The sequence below is a fragment of the Rhinoraja longicauda genome, chromosome 29, assembly GCF_053455715.1.
Source record: "Rhinoraja longicauda isolate Sanriku21f chromosome 29, sRhiLon1.1, whole genome shotgun sequence".
In the NCBI taxonomy this organism is placed as follows: domain Eukaryota; kingdom Metazoa; phylum Chordata; class Chondrichthyes; order Rajiformes; family Arhynchobatidae; genus Rhinoraja; species Rhinoraja longicauda.
This window is the reverse complement of record NC_135981.1, coordinates 18,715,763-18,739,931: the sequence shown is the minus strand read 5'-3', so window position 1 is coordinate 18,739,931 and position 24,169 is coordinate 18,715,763. Positions and strand designations below refer to the sequence as shown.

The 24,169-nt window shown below is 38.6% G+C and overlaps 1 protein-coding gene across 6 annotated transcripts in view; it reads left to right on the top strand.

The window, feature by feature from the left end:
- The window catches only part of hdac5 (histone deacetylase 5), a 254,535-nt gene that overhangs the window by 170,154 nt on the left and 60,212 nt on the right, over window positions 1–24,169 (top strand). For all 6 annotated transcript variants that reach the window (XM_078424813.1, XM_078424812.1, XM_078424810.1 and 3 more), the window contains 5 exons: window positions 790–924; window positions 1,967–2,189; window positions 5,140–5,354; window positions 7,645–7,908; window positions 19,894–20,074. In XM_078424813.1, the coding sequence (XP_078280939.1) occupies window positions 790–924; window positions 1,967–2,189; window positions 5,140–5,354; window positions 7,645–7,908; window positions 19,894–20,074 (1,018 nt within the window). The remainder of the gene's footprint in view (window positions 1–789; window positions 925–1,966; window positions 2,190–5,139; window positions 5,355–7,644; window positions 7,909–19,893; window positions 20,075–24,169) is intronic.

Sequence of the window (24,169 nt, the reverse complement as noted above, 5' to 3'; positions counted from 1 at the left end):
AGCACACACAGGTCCGTACACACACAGTAGCTCAGCTGGCGAGAATGGTTATCCCGAATGACCCATGACCTGGGCATGCACAGTTGTAATACCAAACTCGCTTATAATCACATCCAAGTTGTAGATAGAGTTTACTTTGAAAATAGTTATATATACAGTAATTTCTTGAAAGCAAATGCCAAAGTATCATTTGCAATGTTATCCATATTAGCGATTGCATACAACTGTTCTTAACACCAAGCGTTCCATCATTAAATTGTTTTCAATAATAAAACCCAAATTCTAGGTGTAATTTACTTTGAAAATAATAATATATGCTCCGAATGTTGCCTGTTTTAAGTTTTAGAAGAGTTATATTCAAAAAATACATGTACTTGTACCAATATGAAAAATTACAATATGACATGAATAAATTATTTTGGTGTTTAAATATTCAAACTGACAAGTCTTATTGGACTGTAAATCATAAGATAATTCACAAATGCAGTTTGCTCTCTTACAGGGTGTTTGTTCACTTTGTGTATTTAATGAATACCTGTTGCTATCAATGCTCCAACCAAACTGGTAATTAAATTAGGAGTTGGACATGCGTCGTGTTGGTCTTATCTTTCCAAACAATTTAATGTTCCAAAAGTTCAACTTTCTGAGTACAGTAGAATATACTGCATCATGTTGCAGCTGATTGCTTTAAATGGGAGAATCGATCCCTGGTACAGAAATAAAAAGCATTGGGTCAAGTTATCTCATGATCAAAATGAATGTACAGCAGCATTTTGTTTCTATTCACAGCATATGCACCTACATCACAAAGCAGTAAACATTGATGGGTCAGTGAGTCAGCTCAGCCTCTACACATCCCCTTCTCTGCCTAACATTTCCCTGGGGCTCCCAGCTACAGTCACAGCATCCAACTCACAGATTAATGTAAGTAGACAATTTTTATGTTGCATTTCTTAAAATGTACCGAATTGAATAAAAATCCAATTTATTTTGATTTGTGTCTTATTATTTTTTTTATCAACTGAAATGGCTACTGCTGAACCTAAAATAGTCTGTGAATGAATGTCAGTGAACTAATCAATAATAAAAAAACACTTAAAATTAAGAAAATTTGGCTTTGTTAATTCTGCCTAAAGATTCATACCTATTGAGTATCCTAAATGCGCTTTTCAATCAGGACATTGCACTGCACTCTGTCTCATATTTCATTCCATTAGAGTCATTGAAATATATTTCAGAGGCAGAATAAAAAGCATTGACATGATTATATAAGGCACTTAGAACTACTGACTGCTGGAAATAAAATGACATAGTAATGTTTTATGTTACAGTTGTCTATTGGTTTCTAAAGGCTGCTGTTAAACTCTGCAGAATTAGAGCTAGTCCCACGAGCCATAAACCCGTATGTCTGCTCATCCCATTAATATATGTAATCGTGAACAGTTTGAAAGCCAAAACGACTATCTCATATTCCATTGCCATAAACTATGTGACATTTAAAGGTGTTTCCCTTTGTTTTCAAAATGTATTTGCAAGACTTATGCTCATAATCAAGAGCCTTAATTGAGTAAATCTGCATATGCAGGGTAGGAATTAGGCTACAATGTGTGCAGTGATAGCTCCCTCAGTTGCTGCTGTTTTTGCATCAGCTCAACTCAGTTTGCGGCATTCTGCTGCTGGACTGTATATTGAGTGTTAATGTGGCTGCGATTAAATAACAAAAACAGAAATTACCCATTGGTATTTTAATGGCGCTCCCATTTTGTTTCTTGTTTGCAAGTTTTTGCTCTGGTCTGTACTTTTGTGTTCTTCATTCATTTTGTTTCTTCCTGTAAACAAAGCTGAAAGCAATGAAGCCAGTGAACAGTTCTTTCAATTGGTTGGTAGAATAAGTGGAAACGCATTCTATTCAGAAATAAGCATTTGTTTTTGTTTTGTGAATGTCAATTGTTCTTTCTAATTATAGCCCTCACAAAAGATGTCAGCACAACAAGAAGCAGAGCGACAAGCTATTCAATCTTTGCGTCAGGGCGGTGCCTTAACAGGGAAGTTCATGAGTACTACTTCACTACCACCCTGTTTGCCTGCAACAGCAATTGAAGGAGAATCCAATACTCACAGTCACCCATCCCTTCTACAACATGTGCTGCTACTGGAACAGGCTCGGCAACAGAATGCTTTAATAGCTGGTGAATAGTTATATTTGAAAATGTTGTTGCAATATAAGAACTATGAAGAAATGAATCCAAAGTTGATAATGCTGCTTAGATACTTAATCAATATGACAGCTGTAAGCCTGAGTTTTGTTAAGAGAATGCAAAAATCAAAAATATAAGCAAGGGGGAATACTCTGATAACCTGTGGGTTGAAGAATTGATTTCACATGGAAAGTTGATGAGTATTTATTATGAAGTCTTGTATTTACAACTTTATTTTATTGTTCTAAAAGGGGGAAGTGTTTATATTGCTAAGCAAAAATGGCAAAGTGGGAACAGGAATATCAACACAGGAAAAACAAGCAACTGCAGATGCTAGAATCTTGAGCAAAACAAAGTGCTGGAGGAACTCAGTGGGTCAGGCAGCATCTGTGGAGGGAAGCAACAGGTGACGTTTCAGGTCTGGACCCTTCTTCAGACTGATTGTAGAGCACAATCAGCCTGAAGAAGTGTAATAATTAACAGTTTTTTTAGGACTTCATAAGGTCAAAAGTAATAGGAGCAGAATTAGGCCATTCGACCCATCAAGTCTACTCTACCATTCAATCATGGCTGATCTATCTCTCCCTCCTAACCCCATTTTCCTGCATAATTTTGGAAAGATGTGGAGAAATAGAACATGAAGTTTAAGTATATTGCCAGGGATGAGACATTATTTTTTTATTTTGACAACAGAAACTGAATCTCTTCAGAGCAGAGGAAGATGAGTTAAAGTCTGATGCAAGTGTTTAAACTAGTGAAGTGCCTTGACAGCTTAATAGAGCGAAGCTGGTCCTATTAATGAAATGGTCAAGAAACAAAGGGCATATAAAGATGATAATTGGCCAAAGAAGCAAGAGGTGTGATGAAGCCCTTTTTAGGCAATGAGTGGTTAGGGTTTGGACCTCTTTGCCAGGGCAAGTAGTGGAAGTAAATTCAAATATGACATTTAAAGGAGTAGAAAAATTATACGTCTAAGAAGAGTGCAAGATGGAACCAGCTCGAATGCTCTTTATTAGAACTAGTAAGACATTTATCTGTCTTATAGTAGTTCACCAGTATAGTGAAAACTGGGTGTATGTCATCCTTCCTGAAGGCATTTGAAATAAATAAATCTTTTTTTTTTGACATTGTTGATTCAGGCTATTTAATTGTTTAATTTCTATTTTCATCTGAGGGTTTTCAAGACGGTAACGCTTGTAATCTGAACTCTTGTCTCGTCTCTGTTTGAAATCTTGAGTTATTTTAACATTTACTATTGACATATGCAGAAATGTTGTACTTTTTGTGGAATGTTGTACACTATTGATCTGTTCGTGAGTAAGCGTTGGATCCCCCACGATAAAGGCCTGCACAGCAGCACCACCTTGAGCCAAATGAAGCTCTTGCATTATCCAAAAAAAAACAATTAGTAAAGTCATGCAAAAAGTTTTGACTGTGGCAAAACTAACAAGGACTTTGGGGTGGTGGGGGTTTAAAACACTCAGCAGGTCAGACAGCACCTGCAGAAAGAGAAACAACCTGAAATGTCAACTCTAACATTATCCAACATTTTAAGTTTTAATTTCAGATTTCCAGCATCTGCTGTTTTTTTTTAATTTCCGAGGCTTTGAAAACGTCGCTGTCATTTAGAAGATCTCAAAATCTTTTAAAGATCAATTAACCAGTTCTGTTTAATAATCTGATCGAAAATCAAAACATTCAAAAATACTTAGATCACTTTTTAATAAATAAAAATAATAAATAGTTAAAAACAAACATCATTAAGACGTTGTAAATTATCTTTCTCCTTGTAGCTGAACTCCATTCTAAATTACCGGCTTGCTTTTCCTGTGCAACTCTAAACCTGGCTGAGATACCTCAGCGTCACTGATGGGAAATTCAGTAAATCTAGGCTCAATTGCCGAGCTCCTTCTGGAGTCTTGAGATTAGATGCAGCTAAGAATCTGCTAGAATATCGCTGTGGAACTACCAACATTTCCCAGCAAGTTCCCACCCAATTCTGTCATGCATTCCACCATGGTATTATGAAATTATTTGGAAAATCTAAAGCAACCTTATAGCCATCTCCTATCCTACATTAATGAAAAATACATATGTCTTTAGCCCAAAATTGTGTTTCTGCACTATTATTTCTATAGAAATAAAAAGGTGCAAGGAAAAATGATAACCAAATGTTATAAATTCCCATAGATAATTAAATATACAATTCGCTGTTGGAATATTTTATCAAGTAGATGCCACCTTCCATTTTATCTTCCATGTTTCAACATAACAGACCTGTGGGACTATTTAAAAACATACAAATAATATACATAACATTTCAGTGATCTGGGCAGTATTTGGGATTTATCGAAATGAGGATTGCTCCTGCAGGTGATACTGTAACTGCTCAACAAATTTGCTCATGCTTATATACTTTCTGAAGTTGAGCACCTTGCACCTGAAAGTACAATTAATATTTTACACAAATGTAAATTGAAGTGATTAATTGATCATATTTTAGGGTGCTGTTTTGTCATTATGGCATTGCAAGTTATTGAATCTGTTCCAAAGTTAAACAGGTGGTGCAGCGGTAGAGTTGCTGCCTCACAATGCCAGAGACCCTGGTTCGATCCTGACATCGGGTGCTGTCTGTACGGAGTTTGTACATTCTCCCCATGACCGTGTGGGTTTCTGAGTGCTCCAGTTTCCTTCCACACTCCAAAGATGTACAGGTTTGTAGGTTAATTGGCTTTAGTACAGATTGAAAATTGTCCCTCGTGCGTAGAATGGGGATCGCTGGTTGGTGTGGGCCGAAGGGCCTGTTTCCACGCTGTATTTTGAGACTAAACTGTCAGCATGTAAACCTCGGTGATAAATTACAAATTGATCATGAAGAATGTTCAAATTTAAAATAATGTTGCATTAGGAATAACAACTGTGTTTCTGTAATTTATCTTAGTGCCCCTGCATGCTCAGTCACCACTGGTAACAGGTGAGAGGGTTTCCACCAGTCTTCGAACGGTGAACAAGTTGCCTCGACACCGGCCACTCAGTCGTACCCAGTCGGCTCCTCTACCCCAGAGTCCCCAGGCCTTACAGCAGCTGGTGATGCAGCAACAACACCAGCAGTTTTTGGAGAAACAGAAACAGTACCAGCAACAGCTACAACTTAAGGTGAGAAGAAAGAGTTAAACTTTAAAGGGCCAACGTTTCAGATATAAAATCTGTAATGGTAGACACAAAATGCTGGAGTAACTCAGCGGGACAGGCAACATTTCTGGAGAGAAGGAATGGGTGACATTTTGGGTCGAGACACTTCATCAGACTGATGTATCTACAATGTATGAAAAAAAGCACTTGTTTCATATAATTAGAAGAAGCGCCTCAACCTAAAATATCACATAAACAATGTTCTCCAGGGATGCTGCCTGACCTGCTGAGTTACTCCAGCATTTTGTGTCTTTCCTCATTATAGATATTATTTTTCAGACAAATTTGGATATGTTACCATGATAATATGACAAAAGAGAAATTTATAGGATGATGCGACATGGTTGTATTGTTTATTATTATAACATTAACTTAGCTATATTGAAAAGTTATGTTTACATGCCATTGTGGTGGGCTGAGCCACTTTTGTATCGAACCTTCCTTTGTCGGGCTCGAACTCTCGTGTGGACCAGGTGTGATCTGGGCCGACCAGTCACGCGGTCAGGTGGGGGCGGCCGTCGTGTGCCAGGAGAACAAAGGATTTGGCAGTTGGGATTTGAACTGGGGCACGCGCGGGTGAGCGACGGAACTGTATTCCGTTAATGATTAAACAGAGTGTTTACACGACGTGTGGACCTCATGAACATCCAAATTTACACCATTATAGCTTTACAGTCACAAAGTGCAGTTTAATATTTTTTAAATGTAAGATCCACAATGAGGTGGGTCGGAAAATTAGGACTTTAGTTTATGGGAGGACCATTCAGTCGTCTGATAACAGCATGAAAGCTTTTCCTGAATCTGGTGGAACATGCTTTCATGCATTTGTATCTTTTGCTTGATGGGAGAGTAGAGAAGAGGTCTTGATTATGTTGGCTACTTTCCTAAGGCAGTGTGAGGTGTAAATGAAGCTGATTTTTTGGGGGGGGTGGGGGGGCAAAGGGAGACTTTGGCTACATCAGAAACTCCCTGCAATTTCTTGTGGTGTTCGGCAAATTTGTTGCCATACCAAGCTGTGATGCATCCCAATATTATGTTTTCACCAATGTATCTGTAAAAGTTGGTCAATTCTATGCCAGACCCAGAATGTCAACTTGGTCACCGTAGATGTTGGGTCGCAAGGCAAGGTTTCCGTGCTGTTTTACTGTGAAAGTTGTAATGAACAATAAATGGATCAGAATCTGCCCAAACTTCAGCATAACTATAACTTCGGTACATAAAGGAAGAGAATGATCTCTGACAATCTTAAACTGTTCACCACTTAATGTGGCTTTTGGTCTGTTGTATTTTTTTTTCTTGTGTATTCATAGTTTTGAGTGTATCTAATTCTCTAGTAAATCCAAGGAGTGACTCGGCTTAAGCATGATCAAATTGTCTTCATATTTATACTTTTGTTCACCTTAAATTTATGACCTAATTGCCATTTAACTGACCAGTTTAATTAATACTTAATTTTTTTTCTTACATAGTTAAACTTTAGCTGGATTACTACATTCAATTCAGGGCACACAATACTTTAAGAGTGAGATCAAAGTTATGTTGGAGAACAGAGAAAATGTGTACTGGAATTGTGCCAAGATGAGTTATGTAGAGACGAGAAAAGCTGGAAGTGTTTTTAGAACAAAGAAAGGTTAAGAATGTTCATAGAGTTGGTAAGGAGAGACCTTTTCCTATAGCAGATGCATCACGAGGGGTGGTGTAGCTGGTAGAGCTGCTTCACAGCGCCAGAGACCGGTGTTTGATCCTGACCTCGGATGATGCCTGTGTGGAGTTTGCATGTTCTCCCAGTGACTGGGTTTTCTTCAGGGGTTCCAGTTTCCTCCCACATCCTAAATATGTGTGGGTTTGAAGATTAATTGGCTTCTGTAAATTGCCCCGAGTGTGCAGGGAGTGGATGTGAAAGCGTAATAACATAGAATTCGTGTGAACAGGTGATCGATGGTCAGCATGGCCTCGATGGGCCAAAGGGCCTGTTTCCATGTTTTATATTTCAACTAATCAATCAGTAACAATGGGCACAAATTTAAGGTGATTGGCAAAATACTCAAAGATGACCTTAAAAAGAGAATTGAATATACTGAGTGCAAGGAGCAGGATAATGTAACTAGTTGGAAAGCTGTACCAATTACTGCCATGAACATGTTGGGCCAAAAACTACTATGCTGCTTTTCATTGTCGTTTATGCTTTCTTTCATTTTATGGTTGGTTTTATTTTGCATTAATGCATTTATTCATGCCTGTGTGTTTGACGCAGATGCTTTCCAAGTCAAGTGAACAACCTCGGCAGCCTCCAAGTCATCTTGAAGAGACGGAAGAAGAATTGTGTGAACAACAAGACATGCAAGAGGATCAGCCACCTCCAAGAAGCACTAACGTCAATACTGCAGGAAGCGAAGCAGCAGATGAGAATCTTGAACAGGACGCAATGCAAGTGAAGGATGAGCCACCAGATAGCGAAGAGGAAGATCAATTAGAAGATGACAAAGAAGCTGAAGACCAACCTTTGCATTTTAATCAGGTAATTCTATTTCTTCTTTAATTTCTATCTTATGACGGCAGCAGTCTATTTAGTTTTGCTGCAGCGTACAAAATTAATTTTATTGACCATGTAGATTTGAACAATTTTAATAAGAAAAGGTAACATTCTCCCTGTAAATAGCACTCATTTGTAGTAAAGATTCGTTATCAAAATCAATGTATCTAATTGTACTTTCTTGACATACATTTTTGTTGTTTTAAAGCAATTCTGAACAATCTTCTGAAAGGGATGAATGAAAAATCTACTTTATTTTAAATGAGTGAATAAGAGCAAAGAGGAAATATGTATTTGCATATTTTGTATTCCAGTTTACAGTAAAGATAATAATAATAAAATAGCAGCACAGCCTGTGCAAAGTATCTGTTAAGAGTTTTTTTGTTGTGCTAAATCCCACAACAGATAAATGCAGGTGCAAAATGGAACTTAAAAGAAACCAGGAAAATAACATGGAACAGAGAAATTATTTTAGTTTACTTTAGAGATACAGCGCCGAAACAGGCCCTTCGGCCCACCGAGTCCGCGCCAACCAGCGATCCCCGTGCACTAACGCTATCCTATACACATTAGAGACAATTTACATTTATACCAAGCCAATTAACCTACAAACCTGTACGTTTGTACAGCACCCGTAGTCAGGATCGAACCTGGGTCTCTGGCGCTGTCAGGCATAACTCTACCACTGCGCCACCGTGCCGCCCTGTGCCTTCATACTTCATCTGTGCCTTCATACCTCATCTGTGCCTTCATACCTCATCTGTGCCTTCAAACTATCAGCAAAGACAAATCTGGGCTGAAGCCCAGAATTCGCCTTAAATGTCCCAAACTCATACAAAGGCTCAGTCCTGAACATCCTGCAATTGACGATAAGACCAGAGTTTACATGGGGCCATAATCAGTCAGTGACTCACAAAACATGAAGGATTTGTGACTTTCAGAATCACTTGCAGCAGTTTTAAGGATTTTTGTTTTGTTAATTTAGCATGCCCTTTCTTTGTTGGTGAAAATCCTGTATTTGTCATCCTCTTCTGTGATAGGAACTTCAATTGGACACTGGTCACTCTGTCCTGTTTTACTAGTAGATGTATTACATCAAAGTACAAACAGGATTGTAATGGGTTAAGAGATGGTTACTGCAAACCTGAAGATTGGTTAGACAGTCAACTGCATTCAGGGGTGTGGCTTGTAGCTGCATTTTTCTCTAATACCCAGTGAGCCTCGTCAGTTGTGCTACGCACACACAGTTGAAAAGATTCTGTAGTGAGCAGAGGAATGCTGATCACCTGATCACCTGCCCTGGGATTGTACCCGTTTTTTGTTTGTGAAAAGTAGAAAAAGACAGAAAATATTTATAAAATTATGAGAGGCATGGATAGGGTAGACAGTCAGAAGCTTTTTCTCAGGGTGGAAATGTCAAAGACGAGAGGGTATAGCTTTAAGGTGAGAGGGGCAAAGTTTAAAGGAATGTGGAGAGCAATTTCTTTTAAAACACGGAGAACAATGTGTGCCAGGGATGGTGGTGGTGGCTCATATAATAATGGCATTTAAGAGGATTTTAGATAGGCACATTGATGGAGGGATATGGGTTACGTGCAGGCAGAGTATTGGGTATTGTACTTACTTGTGCGCCTTCCACATAGATGCTATGATTAAAACAATATTCTCCTATTTTACTGTTCAATTGGTTCTCTCTGCACAGCCACCAAACCCACTCAATCCAAAGTTGTCCAAGATCCCATGCAGAGCTTTCAAGAAGCACACTGCATAGGGGATGAAGAAGTCCTTTAAACACGATCCTGATATGGAAATCACACCAGGGTTTCCGGGGTAACTCAGACAGGAATTCAGCATTACTTGAGGAAAGTTGTGTTGGCTGACTGCCGCCATTAGTGATTGCTCCAAAAGGACAAAGTATTATCACATGTTTACAGCAGGGTGGGTGCAGAGGTTTCTCCTGACTTCCTTTCCGATCTATTATAACCATATTTTAAATTTATGATTCCTAACCCTAAACATGTCAACAACTGAAAACATCTGTGTCTACCATATCGAGCCCTTTTATAATATTGAACATCTCTATCAGGTTATTCTATAGCTTTTAAGTTTACAAAGAAGGAGGCTTTTGTGTGCTTTTGAAGAGTGTAACCTATCAGTTCCCATATTGTTCTTGTCAGGCTTCTTGTGCCTTCTCCAGCGAAGTGAATGAGGAAGCTCATTGCAGTCATAACTTGGTCAATCTAGAGAATAATCAGAACTCCAAAACTTTATCACAAATCAGTTTCCATGCAGAAAATGTTATCAATGCCAGTGGCTGAAACCAAAAAATCTTCTTTTGCCTCGGTTCTTTTCAGCTGGTCAGTCAATTTCATTGCACATAATCAAGTCGATCTTGAAGCTGCAAAAGTAAATGGAATGTAACCACATTTGCAAACTCAGATCATCTTGCAAAAGAAAGTAGGTTTAATTGCAGTGCAGTATTTATTTGACATATTTCCCATATAATCTTTGAGGATTGGGTTCCTTGGTAGCAGAGAGGGATGTGGCGGGAGAGCAGTGGATGAACATTTTCTTTTGAAATTACTTTGATGCAGGATTAAGCAGTGTTTAAAATTGGATGTCTGGAGTTGATTATGGGATGATTTCACACGGCAGCAAAATAACTACCATTGGTTTTCCACAGTACAGCACAGGATTTTCAGGCATGGCTCAAGCAGATACAGCATTTTATTCAATGCCTTCAGTTTTATATATTTATCATATGCAAACAAGTTTAGTTGTTTATAGAATGCTTTGGTAATATTTTAAATTTTCCATTTGCTAATCTTATTTCTCATTTTATTGGAAGATAGGCAGAGAAATTTAGATATAGATTTTGAGAGAGTAAGGTGAACAAGGGATTGCATTCTCAATAACTGAAGATTTAGAGAAACTGGATGTCCTTGGAGTGCACATCCACAGATCCCAGAATGTAGCAGAATAGATAGATAAAATGGTAAAGGCGTAAATTTTATATTCCATCATTGGTTTGATATATGACATGGAAAAAAAAAAGTGTCATGCCAAAAATGTATGAAATTGCATTTAAACCACAGATAGAGGGTTCTGCATAGTTGTGGCAATTGCATTACTGGGAAGATGTCACAGCAGCAGAGACATTACAAAGGTTGACAGTGCCCTCCATAATGTTTGGGTCAACGACCCATCATTTATTTATTTGCCTCTGTACTCCACAATTTGAGATTTGTAATAGAAAAAAAATCACATGTGGTTAAAGTGCACATTGTCAGATTTTATTAAAGGCCATTTTTACACATTTTGGTTTCGCCATGTAGAAATTACAGCAGTGTTTATACATAGACCCCCATTTCAGGTGTTTGTAATTGCTCAGGTGTGTTTAATTGCCTCCTTAATGCAGGTATAAGAGAGCTCTCAGCACCTAGTCTTTCCTCCAGTCTTTCCATCACCTTTGGAAACTTTCATTGCTGTTTATCAGCATGAGGACCAAATTTGTGTCAATGAAAGTCAAAGAAGCCATTATGAGACTGAGAAACAAGAATAAAACTGTTAAGAGACATCAGCCAAACCTGAGGTTTACCAAAATCAACTGTTTGGTACATCATTAAGAAGAAAGAGAGCACTGGTGAGCTTACTAATCGTAAAGGGACTGGCAGGCCAAGGAAGACCTCCACAGCTGATGACAGAATTCTCCTCTCTATAATAAAGAAAAATCCCCAAACACCTGTCCGACAGATCAGAAACACTCTTCAGGAGTCAGATGTGGATTTGTCAATGACCACTGTCCGCAGAAGACAGAGGCTACACTACAAGATGCAAACCACTGGTTAGCCGCAAAAATAGGATGGCCAGGTACAGTTTGCCAAGAAGTACTTAAAAGAGCAAGCACAGTTCTGGAAAAAGGTCTTGTGGACAGATGAGATGAAGATTAACTTATATCAGAGCGATGGCAAGAGCAAAGTATGGGGGAACTGCCCAAGATACAAAGTATACCACCTCATCTGTGGCATGTTATGGCCTAGGCATGTATGGCTGCTGATGATACTAGCTCATTGATCTTCATTGATGATACAACTGCTGATGGTAGTAGCATAATGAATTCTGAAGTGTATAGACGCATCCTATCTACTCGAGTTCAAACAAATGCCTCAAAACTCATTGGCCAGTGGTTCATTCTACAGCAAAACAATGATCCCAAACACACTGCTAAAGCAACAAAGGGAGTTTTTCAAAGCTAAAAAAATAGTCCATTCTTGAGTAGCCGTCAATCACCCGATCTGAACCCAATTGAGCATGACTTTTATATGCGGAAGAGAAAACTGAAGGGGACTAGACCTCAAAACAAGTATAAGCTAAAGATGGCTGCAATACAGGCCGGCAGAGCATCACCAGAGAAGGCACTCAGCAACTGGTGATGTCCATGAATCGCAGGCTTCAAGCAGTCATTGCATGCAAAGGATATGCAACAAAATACTAAACATGACTACTTTCATTTACATGACATTGCTGTGTCCCGAACATTATGGTGCACTGAAATGGGAGGATTCTGAATAAACACTGCTGTAATTTCGACATGGTGAAACCAAAATCTATCAAAATGGTCTTTATTAAAATCTGACAATGTGCACTTTAACCGCATGTGATTTTTTTTCTATTACAAATCTCAAATTGTGGAGTACAGAGGCCAATAAATAAATGATGGGTTTTTGTCCCAAACATTATGGAGGGCACTGTAAGTAACATTTGGGCCAAACATGTGCCAAGTAATGACCATCGACAATAAGGGTTCAAATCCCCTCCCTCCCCAATACCAACTGTCTTGGGGTCATTGTTAACCAAAAATGTAGCTGGATCAGCATTATTAATACACTGACTCCTTAGACGGTTTGCAGACTTGGTATTGTAGGCCACATGATCTATTTCTAATAACCTCGAACCCCATCTGTAGCCCCCAATGCCTTCATCAGGAATCTGCCACAATACTGTCCATTTGTCTGGAAAGTGCAACTGCAAAAGCAATCATGAAACTCAACACTGTCCATATTAAAGTGGTCTGATCAGTACCAATCAGGAATCTGAAGAAGGATCCGACCCAAAACATTGTCCATTCCCTCCACAGATGCTGCCTGATCCGCAGAGTTTCTCCAGACTCTGGCCTGGACTGACTCAAGGCACAAACATAAAAATATAAGCAGGTCCCCTTTTGTCTATCAAGAACGATACATGACTACGGTATGTATTCATACCGTATACAACTGCAAAATGCTCAGTAGCACTTTTCAAATCCAAAACCTTTTCTTAAAGACAAGGTCATGTGGACCACCACCGCTTACTTATTCCCTCCGAGGTGCACACTGGTCTGACACAAAATATAGAAGACTATCACCATTTCTGGGGAAGCTGAACTACCTGGCTAATGACAATATAGTGCACTTTCAATGCACATACTTTTATTTTATTTCTTCATTTTTGAAGAAGTTGTGCAAAGGAATATTGAAGCAATTGAACTAAAGATAAAGATAGGAAAAAATTACAGATGCTAATGGAATACAGGAAAGATCATGAAATTAATCAGGGAGCCAAAGGAAAAGTATAAAATCAATTTATGAAGGGCGATATGAAAAAATAAGCTGCTCTGTGGATACACAAATAACAAAATGACGCAAGGGCCAAGCCCAGATGTGTAATCAGAGAGAAGGCATGCTAGCACCTCTACTCCATTAGAAGTTTAAAGAGATTTGACATGTCACCAATACTCCAACAAATTACTTCAATTGCACTGCAGCAAGTATCCTGACTACTTGCATTGTGGTCTGGTAGTACATTTGTAATGTACAGGAATCCATGAGGCTGCAGACAATGGTGAACTCATCCTGTCCATCACAGGCGCTACCTTCCCCACCATTGAAAGCATTGACATCTTCGATGATAGGAACTTAATATGGGTGGGACAGACAGATTTGGGTATTAGGATGAAGAAATCATTAAAAGCTGCAAAGTTGGTGATCAAATTAATGAATAATGCCACCAGTGCACTGCGATTAGTAAAATGAGGCAAGGAATTTAAAAGTCGTATAATGTATAATTATCGTGTATGGGATTCTAGTCAGCCGCTTAGTAAAATTTCTGAACAAAATTCTTTCCTTGGAACTAAACTTGTCTTTAAACTTAACAAAATTGTCATTTGCACAAGAAACCTCAAGTTGTTATTGCCATCTTCAAGTAAAAGTGCGTCCTCATTTTGTTCCTGAAGTGGCTATTTTGAATTGTTTGGCTGTCCCCACAAGTCCTGGGCTTCCAAAGCAAAAGAAAATGTTTCTCTCCGCAAACCCCATTACAGGGCTTAAAGAAGGCTTGATTTATGGAAATCCAACTTTACACAAATTGTCCCAAAAACGTTTAGAGAATCTTTCAAGATAGAAAAGTTAGTTACAGAAATGTAAACATCTTCAGTAATTATGGAATAAGGGTAGCTTCAAAAGACAAACCAGTCTTCAAAGAAAACTTGCGTGCAACCTCCCTAAAAATTAAAAAAATGTTTTTCAGAATACAGTGCCAGTGCACAGTGGGAGGCCATAAATAGGTTTGCTTTGGAAACATATAGGGCAAACCATTTGTAAAATACTTCATTGAACGATGTAACCTTCATTGACACTTCAAGGCCATTCGAACTAGCCATTGGATGTAGTGCATTCTGATGCTGTACTATTATAACTGCACAGGACAAAACAATAAATAAATGTTCATGTTAATTGATCTGCATTGCAAATGTTAATTTCTGACAAGGAAAAATTTGCTTGCGGACGGTTCTCACAAACGGACTCCTTGCGTAACCCTTGCGTAGCCACCAGTAACTTCAAACATTCTAAATTCCCAGAACTACAGTCCCAATTTCAATTACAATTTCACCGTGTAATTTAATCCTTGGTCTCGTGAACACACGTGTGCAGTGAGTGAATATTACTATGTAGTTCGGACCCAAAGTGACTCTGAAGCAAAATAAATTAAAACATAATTCGGAAAAATTTACTTTAGCCAACCTGAAAGTTAGGTTGTGTTCTGAAAGTAGATTGATAAAAAAAAGGTAAACTAGTGTAAAACCACGACTTTGTTAACATACACCCGCATTAACTTTGTATATATTATCATCAAAAAATTCAATCTAAAATGTCATTTAAACTTAATTAGTTACATGGAAATATTGACTACATACTAACATCTATTCTTGTTAAAGTTCACTGATCAAATTGTTCTGGAGGTTCAGCAAAGAGTAAGATGGGAATAGAATGTTTTTTTAATCCTTTTCTGCTGTTAATACATTGGTCTTATTTATGGAATGGTAAAGGTGGTTAAAAACCTTATAGAAAATTATCTGTATTCTGGTACATTATTTTTAAATTCAATTCTGATTTAAAGATGCAGTTTTTCAGAGTTTGGGTAAATAGCAATGTATTGCAATTATTTTTGCATTAAATATATATTGTATATCAGGACATGGTTCAAAATAGATTCATTGGTTAATGTTTATCAGATTAAATATTAATCATATGCAGAGCTTGTAGAATCTTTAATTGTTGGAGCATCACCTCAGCACTCTTCATTTTATTTTAAAAGAGCCAAAGTTCTTAGTTTGACTGAGCATTCTTGCAGCAGTGTTTAAGAGAGAATAGGACTCAACAGTGGGATCTCTGCACTTATAATATGGAGCTGAAATCTGTTTAGGGAAGTTGTTTATTCTGAAATACCGGGTAACGTCCCTTACTTTTCATGCTGCAACAAAGAATTCAGATATAATTTCACAAAATAATGTAGTTATCTGACATAAAGTATCTGGAAGCAACTTTCTTTGCAGCACCTTGCCTGAATATAAGATGATTTAAATACACTAAATGGGGACAACAAGCAATAAGTATCTTTAATGAGTTCTGTAATAATTAGAAGCCAATTTATTGAAAGGGTATACATTAAAATCACAACCATGAATTATTTTGATGAAATGTTTTTTTGGAAATTTGTGGATTGAAAACAGTTCCTTCTGAAAGACACTGTATGAAGCCCACAATGCTTGTCAAATCAGCATGTTTCAAATAATAAAAATTGCAGTGAATTAATCAAGGATGATCAAGGAGTTTCGTTTGTAATTGTGCTCCTCAAGTTTTCAAACTGTACTTTAAATAAAAATGTTACCATTGGAATCTTTTATAATCCAAGGGCCACATTTTTCCTCAAATGCAGTTATCACTACTTCCAATGCAAATGCAGTTAATATGCTTTTGGTTACTGCAGAATAATGAATCTTGGCTGCAACATTGAAGAATAAGAAACAAAATACTGGAAATAAGTAAATGTACATGCCTCAAAGTTTTGACTTGCTCGAGAAGGAACATTTGTTGTTGACAAAGAAAACTTAAGAATTATTTTAAACTGCTGCCATTCCAGACAGATGCACATTGTTTTACTTTTAATTACACACATCCCTCCAGCTAGGATAGTTTTTAGCAACCAGCACTTGTTGACATACCGCTTAAGCTGATGAAATCCGTCGTGTGCTTCAGATTCTGCTTTCTCCTTTTCCAGTGGGGAATTGCCTGCATTTAATACTGCGTCCCCCTAAAAATCTCCACCAAAGAGTGGAAATTGATCATGTGAAGGAAGTTAGAGCTGTGAACTGCATCCAGCTTTCCACAATTCTGGGTTTAGTTATGCATTCAGCTTTCTGAGTACTGCATCCCAGGAAGGGTTTGTTGACCTTGGAGTGGGTGGAGCAACAATTCACCAGAATGGTGAACTTAAGAGATGTCACAGAGACAAGGACTGTTTGGGATGGAAGGTAAGGCACAATCTAATTCAGGTGTTTGAGTGATTAGAACATTTAACAAGGCAGATTGCAAAATTATATCCTTGAATGAGTAGTCCAGAAAATGGGCACTCAAGAGTAATATCAGCAAACATTTCTTCCGGAAACCTAGAATTCCTTCCCTTCAGATCATGTTAAGTTTTATAGAGAAAAAAGCAACTGCAGACACTGGTTTATAAAAAAGGACAACACAACGGAGTAACCCAGTGGATCAGGCATCATTTCTGGAGAACATGGATAGATGATGTTTCGGTGTGAACAAGGGTCCCGACCCGAAACATCACTGATTCATGTTCTCCAGAGATGCTGCTTGACCTTCTGTCACTCCAGCATATTATGTCTTTTTCTGTGGAGTTTTATGTCAGTAGAAAACATTAGAAATGGGATTGGTAGTTTTTTTGTTGCGTACAAAGACTAAAGTACAGAAATAAGTTGGGAAAATGGAGTTGAGGTGCAAATCCGTTGTGATTATTTTGAATAGCTTAAGGGGCTGAATAGACACTACTTTGATTTGTTCAAAAGTAAGTCCCCGTCATCCCTGTTATCTTTAAGCTTTTTCTGCAAGTATAAAATAACTGCATTAAACATCATTTTAAAAATCATTATGGAGATGAGAATGTCACTGCAAGCTGTTTAGAATTGAAGGTTGCACGCATGCACCCACCAAAAAAGCGTTGCATCTATTCAAACTCACTTTGGTTGTAATTGTAGGAGCCACCAGCAAGTGGTGGGTGTCTTTAAGTCCTTCTGACCTGGAATTGAGCCTAAATTCCAGAATTTAAATGACATGTTTCTAAATGGGTGTAATTATTTGCATATTAAATGAAAAACTGCTGTCACGCATAGACCTGATGTTGAAATTGTTAATTGTTTGGAAGTCAAAAAATAAAGATCTTCATTAAATGGTGTTCGTAGAAGGTTGTTCCGTTCTAATTATGCAGCTGCATGTGTTTGCCACACAAATGAAAAGATGCAAGGAAAATAATTAATGGGAGCTAATAAAATCCCATGTGTCTTTAAATTTAATGTCAAGAAAGCAACATATATTCAGTAGGTGAGAAAATGAATGTTCTCAAATAACATTTTTTGGGGTGGAATTCCCTTCTGTGTGGAAGGGCTGTCACTGCCTTTCCCTCCTATGCTGGTATGTAGCTCTAAGCAGTTTATAAGAAACAGATGCTTTTTGTTTTATTCTTTGCTGCCTGACATTGTCCTGTTGGCAATATTAAAATATTTTCAAAGCTAACTTAAATTATAGTGTCTCCTAAGTAAATATATTGGATAAATAGACTGGAGGATTTTAAGATGTCTGTCATTGACTTTTGGCATTCTTCAAAAGACTTGGCCACAAGCTCATTTTTTTTTCCACAACATAATGAAAAAGGCAACTGATTTTTTTCATATGATATTTTGGCCTCCAACCTCTTAGTACAAAGGATCTAGTATTTACAACAAATGTCTTCCTTCAGAAACTGCGAATCATCTTTTCAGATTTCCTGTTTTTGACAGCAGCTAAAAAGGTTTATGATAAATGCTGATTTGCTTTAGGCATTTTCTGTGTGTCATAATGTTGCTCAATGGGTCTTTTTGCAGTAATTGGACTTAAGGCAATTTTTGAAAGGGATGAATTCTAGAAAAAAAGGGTTAGCAATCTGCCTACGCCTTTTGAAAAAAATCTAAAACTTCCTCCAAATAACGAGTGGGATAATATCTCATTTAGGTTTGGTAAGTATCCAAACTTAACCTATTTTATAGTGAAGTGAATGGGGTTAGAATGACCTCTTTCTGCTTGAAGGTGCAGTCAGCCAAAAGTTGCATAATACTTTTTTTATATACTTTCCATGCAATGTAAGCTCACGTTTTGACATGAGCAGAAGAAAGATGCTTCCTGTCAGGAACAAAGACAAAACTTAAACGGTCAATGATTTTCATTTTCATACCTCCCTTACCAGCCAGTTTTTAGTGTAGTAAGCAAATACATTGAAATATGACCTGTCTGTCCAATATTGAGGTACCTTTTGGATAAAATTGAATGATAGAAAACATCAGTTAAAAGTTATCTTAATTGGGTTTTTAAGCTAGTTGTAAGGATTCATTTGATAGTTAAACAAAAATGCTGCTTTGATTTCCAAAGGATAAATAACAAAATCTATTTTAATCAGTTTTTATTTATACAGAGCAAATAATTTGCAATTATGAATCTTCTAACCTTGATTTGTCTTTTGGAAGAAGCTAGATATTATATACTTCCCCAAAGAAAGGAATGCTCGGTCAGTATAATAGACTGGACCACCGCTTGTTATTTATATTTATACTATTGCTACTATTAAGAAGAGCAGGATCATCCCTATAGAGGTGCATAAAATTATGAGCGAAATCAAAGACATATGTATAGTCTTTTTCCCAGGGTAGGGGAATGAAGAACTAGAGAATATAGGTTTATGGTGAAAGGAGAAAGATTTAATAGAAAGCTGAGGGACAACATTTTCACACAGAGGGTTGTGGGTACATGAAATTAAGTGCGAGAGGAAGTTGTTGAGCCAGCTACAATAACTACATGTGAAAGACATTTGGACAGGTATACGAATAGAAAAGGTTAAGTGGGGTATGGGTCAAACGCAAGCAAATGGGACCAGCTTTGATGGGGCATCTTGGTCTGCATGGACGAATTGGGCCAAAGGGCCTGTTTCTGTACTAATATGAATTTGTCTAAATCATAAATATTGTTATGTATTTGTGTGTGAGGATTAATGCATGCAGGACAGATGACAGTGTTCTCTGATAGATAGTCACGGGTTAAATAAACTTAAGTGGGAATACCAATAATTACTTAAGGTTATTTCATGATAATGGGAATAATTCAGAAGTTATAGAATGTCAAGTGTGGGAGGAAAAGCAGCTTTGCAAAATCAATGTTTTATAGTGAAAGAATGAAGGGAAAGGCCTGTTTTTTTTAAACTTTGATTGTCCCAGGAGAAAGTATCTTTTTTCTACTTAATTGATTTAATAATTTATTTTTCATTGAATTATCTATGTTTGCATTTTTTAAATTGTAATAGAAAGTAAGTTCAGCATTTTGTTTTCAATTCTTACAGCAACAATTCTTGGACCAGCAACGCATGCAAAAGCTTCATGTGTATCAGGCTTCTGTAGCTATGGGAAGCATGTCTGTGACGGACAGGCATCAGCCACTCTGCAGAGCCCAGTCCTCTCCAGCAACTGCAGACTTAAAAAATCCTAGTACTGAGAAACCTGTCAAGCACCTTTTCACTACTGGTAAGGAAACCTCAGAACTAGCTTCAAGATCTCAAAGTAACACTTGCATTAATGTGAATTAGTAACAAGTCAATTTGACCAAGAAATCCGGTGCGGGCCAGCTCCCACAAGTACGAGCATTAACTAACATATTTGAAAATGGAACTGGTCTTGCGCATATTTGGCAGTGCTGAAACCTTGCAGTCCAAGGTCTGATTGGTACAAAATGGTCAGTCAATTAAGTGACCAAGGGCGAAGAGGGGATCATGTTTGATGGTCATGGCTTTGGGTTATTAAATTAACCAAAGGAGGGTAAGGGATATTGTGAGGTTGGAGCATCACAAGTTCACTGGGCTGATTGAAAGATTGGGGATGTCACTTGGCCAACTTAAGAGTAGAAAATGTGATTGGAGGGTCAGAGGGCAGGTCAAGGTGAAGGGAAGGGGTGGTGATGATCAGTGGGTGGCTGGGAATTGGGCCTGAACCATTTAGAGGGTTGGGAGTGGATCAATGAGTGGTGGGGTGAACCTGGGATAACCGGTGTGGGGGTGGGGGGGTAAGGTAAAAGGAAATCGGTGGGTGGAAGAAAGTTGGGAACCACTGGGGAGGTTAAGAGTGTAGAGTTGGGAGATTTAGAGTTTTGGGCCCAGGATGAATGTTCAGTAAATCAGCTTTGAGATGGGGTGAGGGATGGGGGTGGGAAGTGGCTTCTGGTAGTGGACAGATACCATCTGTGGGTTGGGGGTGGGAGAATTGCTAAGGATAATAGTTTAGAATGGAACCTTGTGGGTTCCTGTCGCGAGGTGGATCATGAATACGCATAAATTGGTTGCCATCGGATCTCCTTGGTCAAATCTCTCATCTTCCCCCTTGAAATGCTGGTAATGGAGGATGACATCAAATAAACTATTTCAGCCTTGTAAGCAGAGCACTTGATTGCATGTGGCTGGTTGAATTTCTGAGATGATCTCAAAGGACGTGAAAATACTCTGTATTGGGCAACATTCGTAATTTGATTGGATCTACCATAGTGCTAGGCAACCTAATTTCAAGGTGATTCTTTCCAAAAATTCTCTGCTTAGAAACAAATCTATTGAGAGCAAGTTATGGAAAGTCAATCATTCAAAACACAAGGGATTATATTATTGAAATAATTTATGTAACACGGGCTAAAGTAAATATGTCAGACTTAAAGCTGTTTTCCTTTTAACTGCAAACGTAATAGAATTAGAGTTGATCCTGGGTGTCGCAAGCAAGCAGCATTATAACCAGACTTTGCATTTACATTGTGTAGGAAAGAACTGTAGGTGCTGGTTTAAATCGAAGGTAGACACAAAATGCTGGAGTAACTCAGGGGACAGGCAGCATCTCTGGAGGGAATGAATGGGCGACATTTCAGGTTGAGACCCTTCTTCAGAAGTCTGAAGAAGGGTCTCGACCCGAAACGTTGCCCATTCCTTCTCTCCAGACATGCTGCCTGTCCCGCTGAGTTACTCCAGCTTTTGTGTCCACTTTGCATTTACATTGCCATATTGATCACAATGAAGAGAATTATCAATTTAAGATGACAGCAACTTGTTCCAGGTATAAAATGAATACCCTCTAATAATGCAATTTTTAGTGGTCAGCAGTCCAAACAAATATAGTAACAGCTGCTGAATATAATCTAATTGCATTTATCTATATACTAAAACTCTCATTTGTTTGTTTATTTGTTTGTTCCTGAACTACAGCCAAAACGGTACATGATAGCGTGACAGTTTTAGGCCCACCTTACTCACCGTCGTCCCTTTGGTGCTAATGGATGAAGTTTCATTGAAATTGGTGTTATATTTTTTAAGTTATTCACATTTTAAACTTTGAATCTATCTCCTGGGGGGGGGGGGGGGGGGGCGGAGGGAGGGAGAGAGGGGGGCGGAGGGAGGGGGAGGAGGATAATGGGGGCTGAGGGGGATGGAGTGGGAGGGAGGTGAAGGAGGGAGGGTGAGAGGCAGAAGGAGGGGGGAGGGGAGTGGGGGGAAGCGAGTGGGAGTGGGAGGAAGGGGCGGGGGGGGGGGGGGGAAGGAGAGGGTGCTGCACCAATGCAGGAGATGTTTGGGCCCAACGGGTCCACTTGGTCTAGTAAGTTTTAAGAGTATCGCTTTTCATGTGTAAATTGTAAGCTCTGTCGAATGGAAATAATTCCCTTTGTTGCATTACCCATCCTTTGATAATTATATTTCTAATTCCTCTTGTCAGAATATCCTATTTCACTTTGTTCCCCTCCGTCCCCACCTCAACAGGTTTGCCACGACTTAGAACTTTTATTCCGTCTCCTCCGCCTCCGTGCCTTCTATGGGAAGGAGCCCTCACCACCCGGTGATGACCCCTTCTCCCGTCTCCACTGGTCCCCCTCCTCTTGGTCTCCCCCGGATGGCCTTCTACCCTCTTTAGACCTTTTTATTTCTAACTGCCGACATGATATCAATTGTCTCAACTTTTCCACTCCCCTTACCTACTCTTAAACTCGCTTCCTCTGAACATACAACCTTCTGCTCACTCTGCAGCAACCCCGACATTATCATTAAACCCGTTGAGAAGGTAGGTGCCATGATAGTCTAGCGAGCTGAAAATTGAGTAGCCTCTTTGCTGCATTTGGCCATGTCAAGGTGCCACGGGCAAGTTGTCAGTGGAAATTTAAAAAAAACACTATGTCGGAGGGGCAGGTGGTTGCCAATTTTGGAACAGTGCAAGATTTGCCCTAAGAATAAGCTGAGACAAGGAATTAACATGACACATTGTGGCTTAAATTTGCAAATAATAGTTTTGAATAATTTGTGAAACTCCGTACAGACTTGCTGTGGTGAAAATAACAGAGATGTCCTGGTTAGAAACTCACTAGCATCAACTTCCCAATTAGCTTGGCTTTTTCCAGGCCTTAATTGTCTAGGGCTTCCTTTGCTGCCTGGAAAAGGGCAAAGATATTTTGTATTCTTTCACAATATGTACAGCTTTCTGCTGCTAAAAAGGAATTTTCGTTATTATTATCTTGACGGGTGTAAGAGAGGAGGGGGGAAAGAAAATGTAGCACACGGGGGTGGGGGGGGAGAAGGGAATTGAAAGGATTGTTGTTGAGAAAATAGGCTATGTAAAGCTCTGTTCATTGAACCTTTTGCAACATGAATCTAGCACCTAAGCATGTTGCTGCTGCCACTGATTCTGATTCACTGCAACTCAATTTTTGTTATAGTCTTTCCTCCTATAGAATCACAACAAAATGTGATATTTTAGGTAATCTCAGGTAATGACAAATAGCGAGGCCCTTGATTTCCAGTTCTATTTGGTCAGTGGTAAATCAGTCATATTTAAGAAGCACTTAGGAATAAAAAAAAGTTGAAGACTTTTACAGGAAGCTTATGGACTGAAACTTGATGCTGCTGCATGAAATGAGGTGGCCACAAGGATGTGCACAAACAACAACTCTTAAGGAATTAAATTTTGACTTAGTGGGAGAAGGGACCTCAAGACAATCATAAGTTGTCAACCGTGTATAATTGGTATTGGTTTGTTATTGTCACATGTACTCCGATACAGTGGAAAAACACTGTTTTGTGTGTTATTTCGGGAAATCATACCATACTTGAGTTCATTGGGTAGTGCAAAAGAAAAAATAAACAGAGTGCAGACTGTGCTCTGAGACCTACAGCTAACACCTACAAAGATATTTTAAAAAGTGCAAGAGCCACAATGGAGTAGACTGAAAGATCAAGAATTTATCCATAGCATCTGAGATGTCTTCTCAAGAGTCAGATGACAGCTGAAAAAAAGTTATTCTTGAATCTGGTGGTATGTGCTTTCATGCCTTTGTATCTCCTGCCGGATGGGAGTGGGGAGAAGAGAGAAGGGAGAAGAGAAGAAGAGGTGTGAGTGATCCTTGATTATGTTGGTTGCTTTCCCGAGGCAGTGTGAAGAACAGATGAAATTGATGGGGGAGGATGCTAGTTTGCTCTATGGATTGGGCTACATTCACAACTCTTTGCAATTTCTTGCAGTTTTGGGCAGAGTGTTTGCCGTTTCAAATTATGGTGCATCTGAATAGGATGCTTTCTACAGTGCATCTGTAGAAATTGGTAAGAG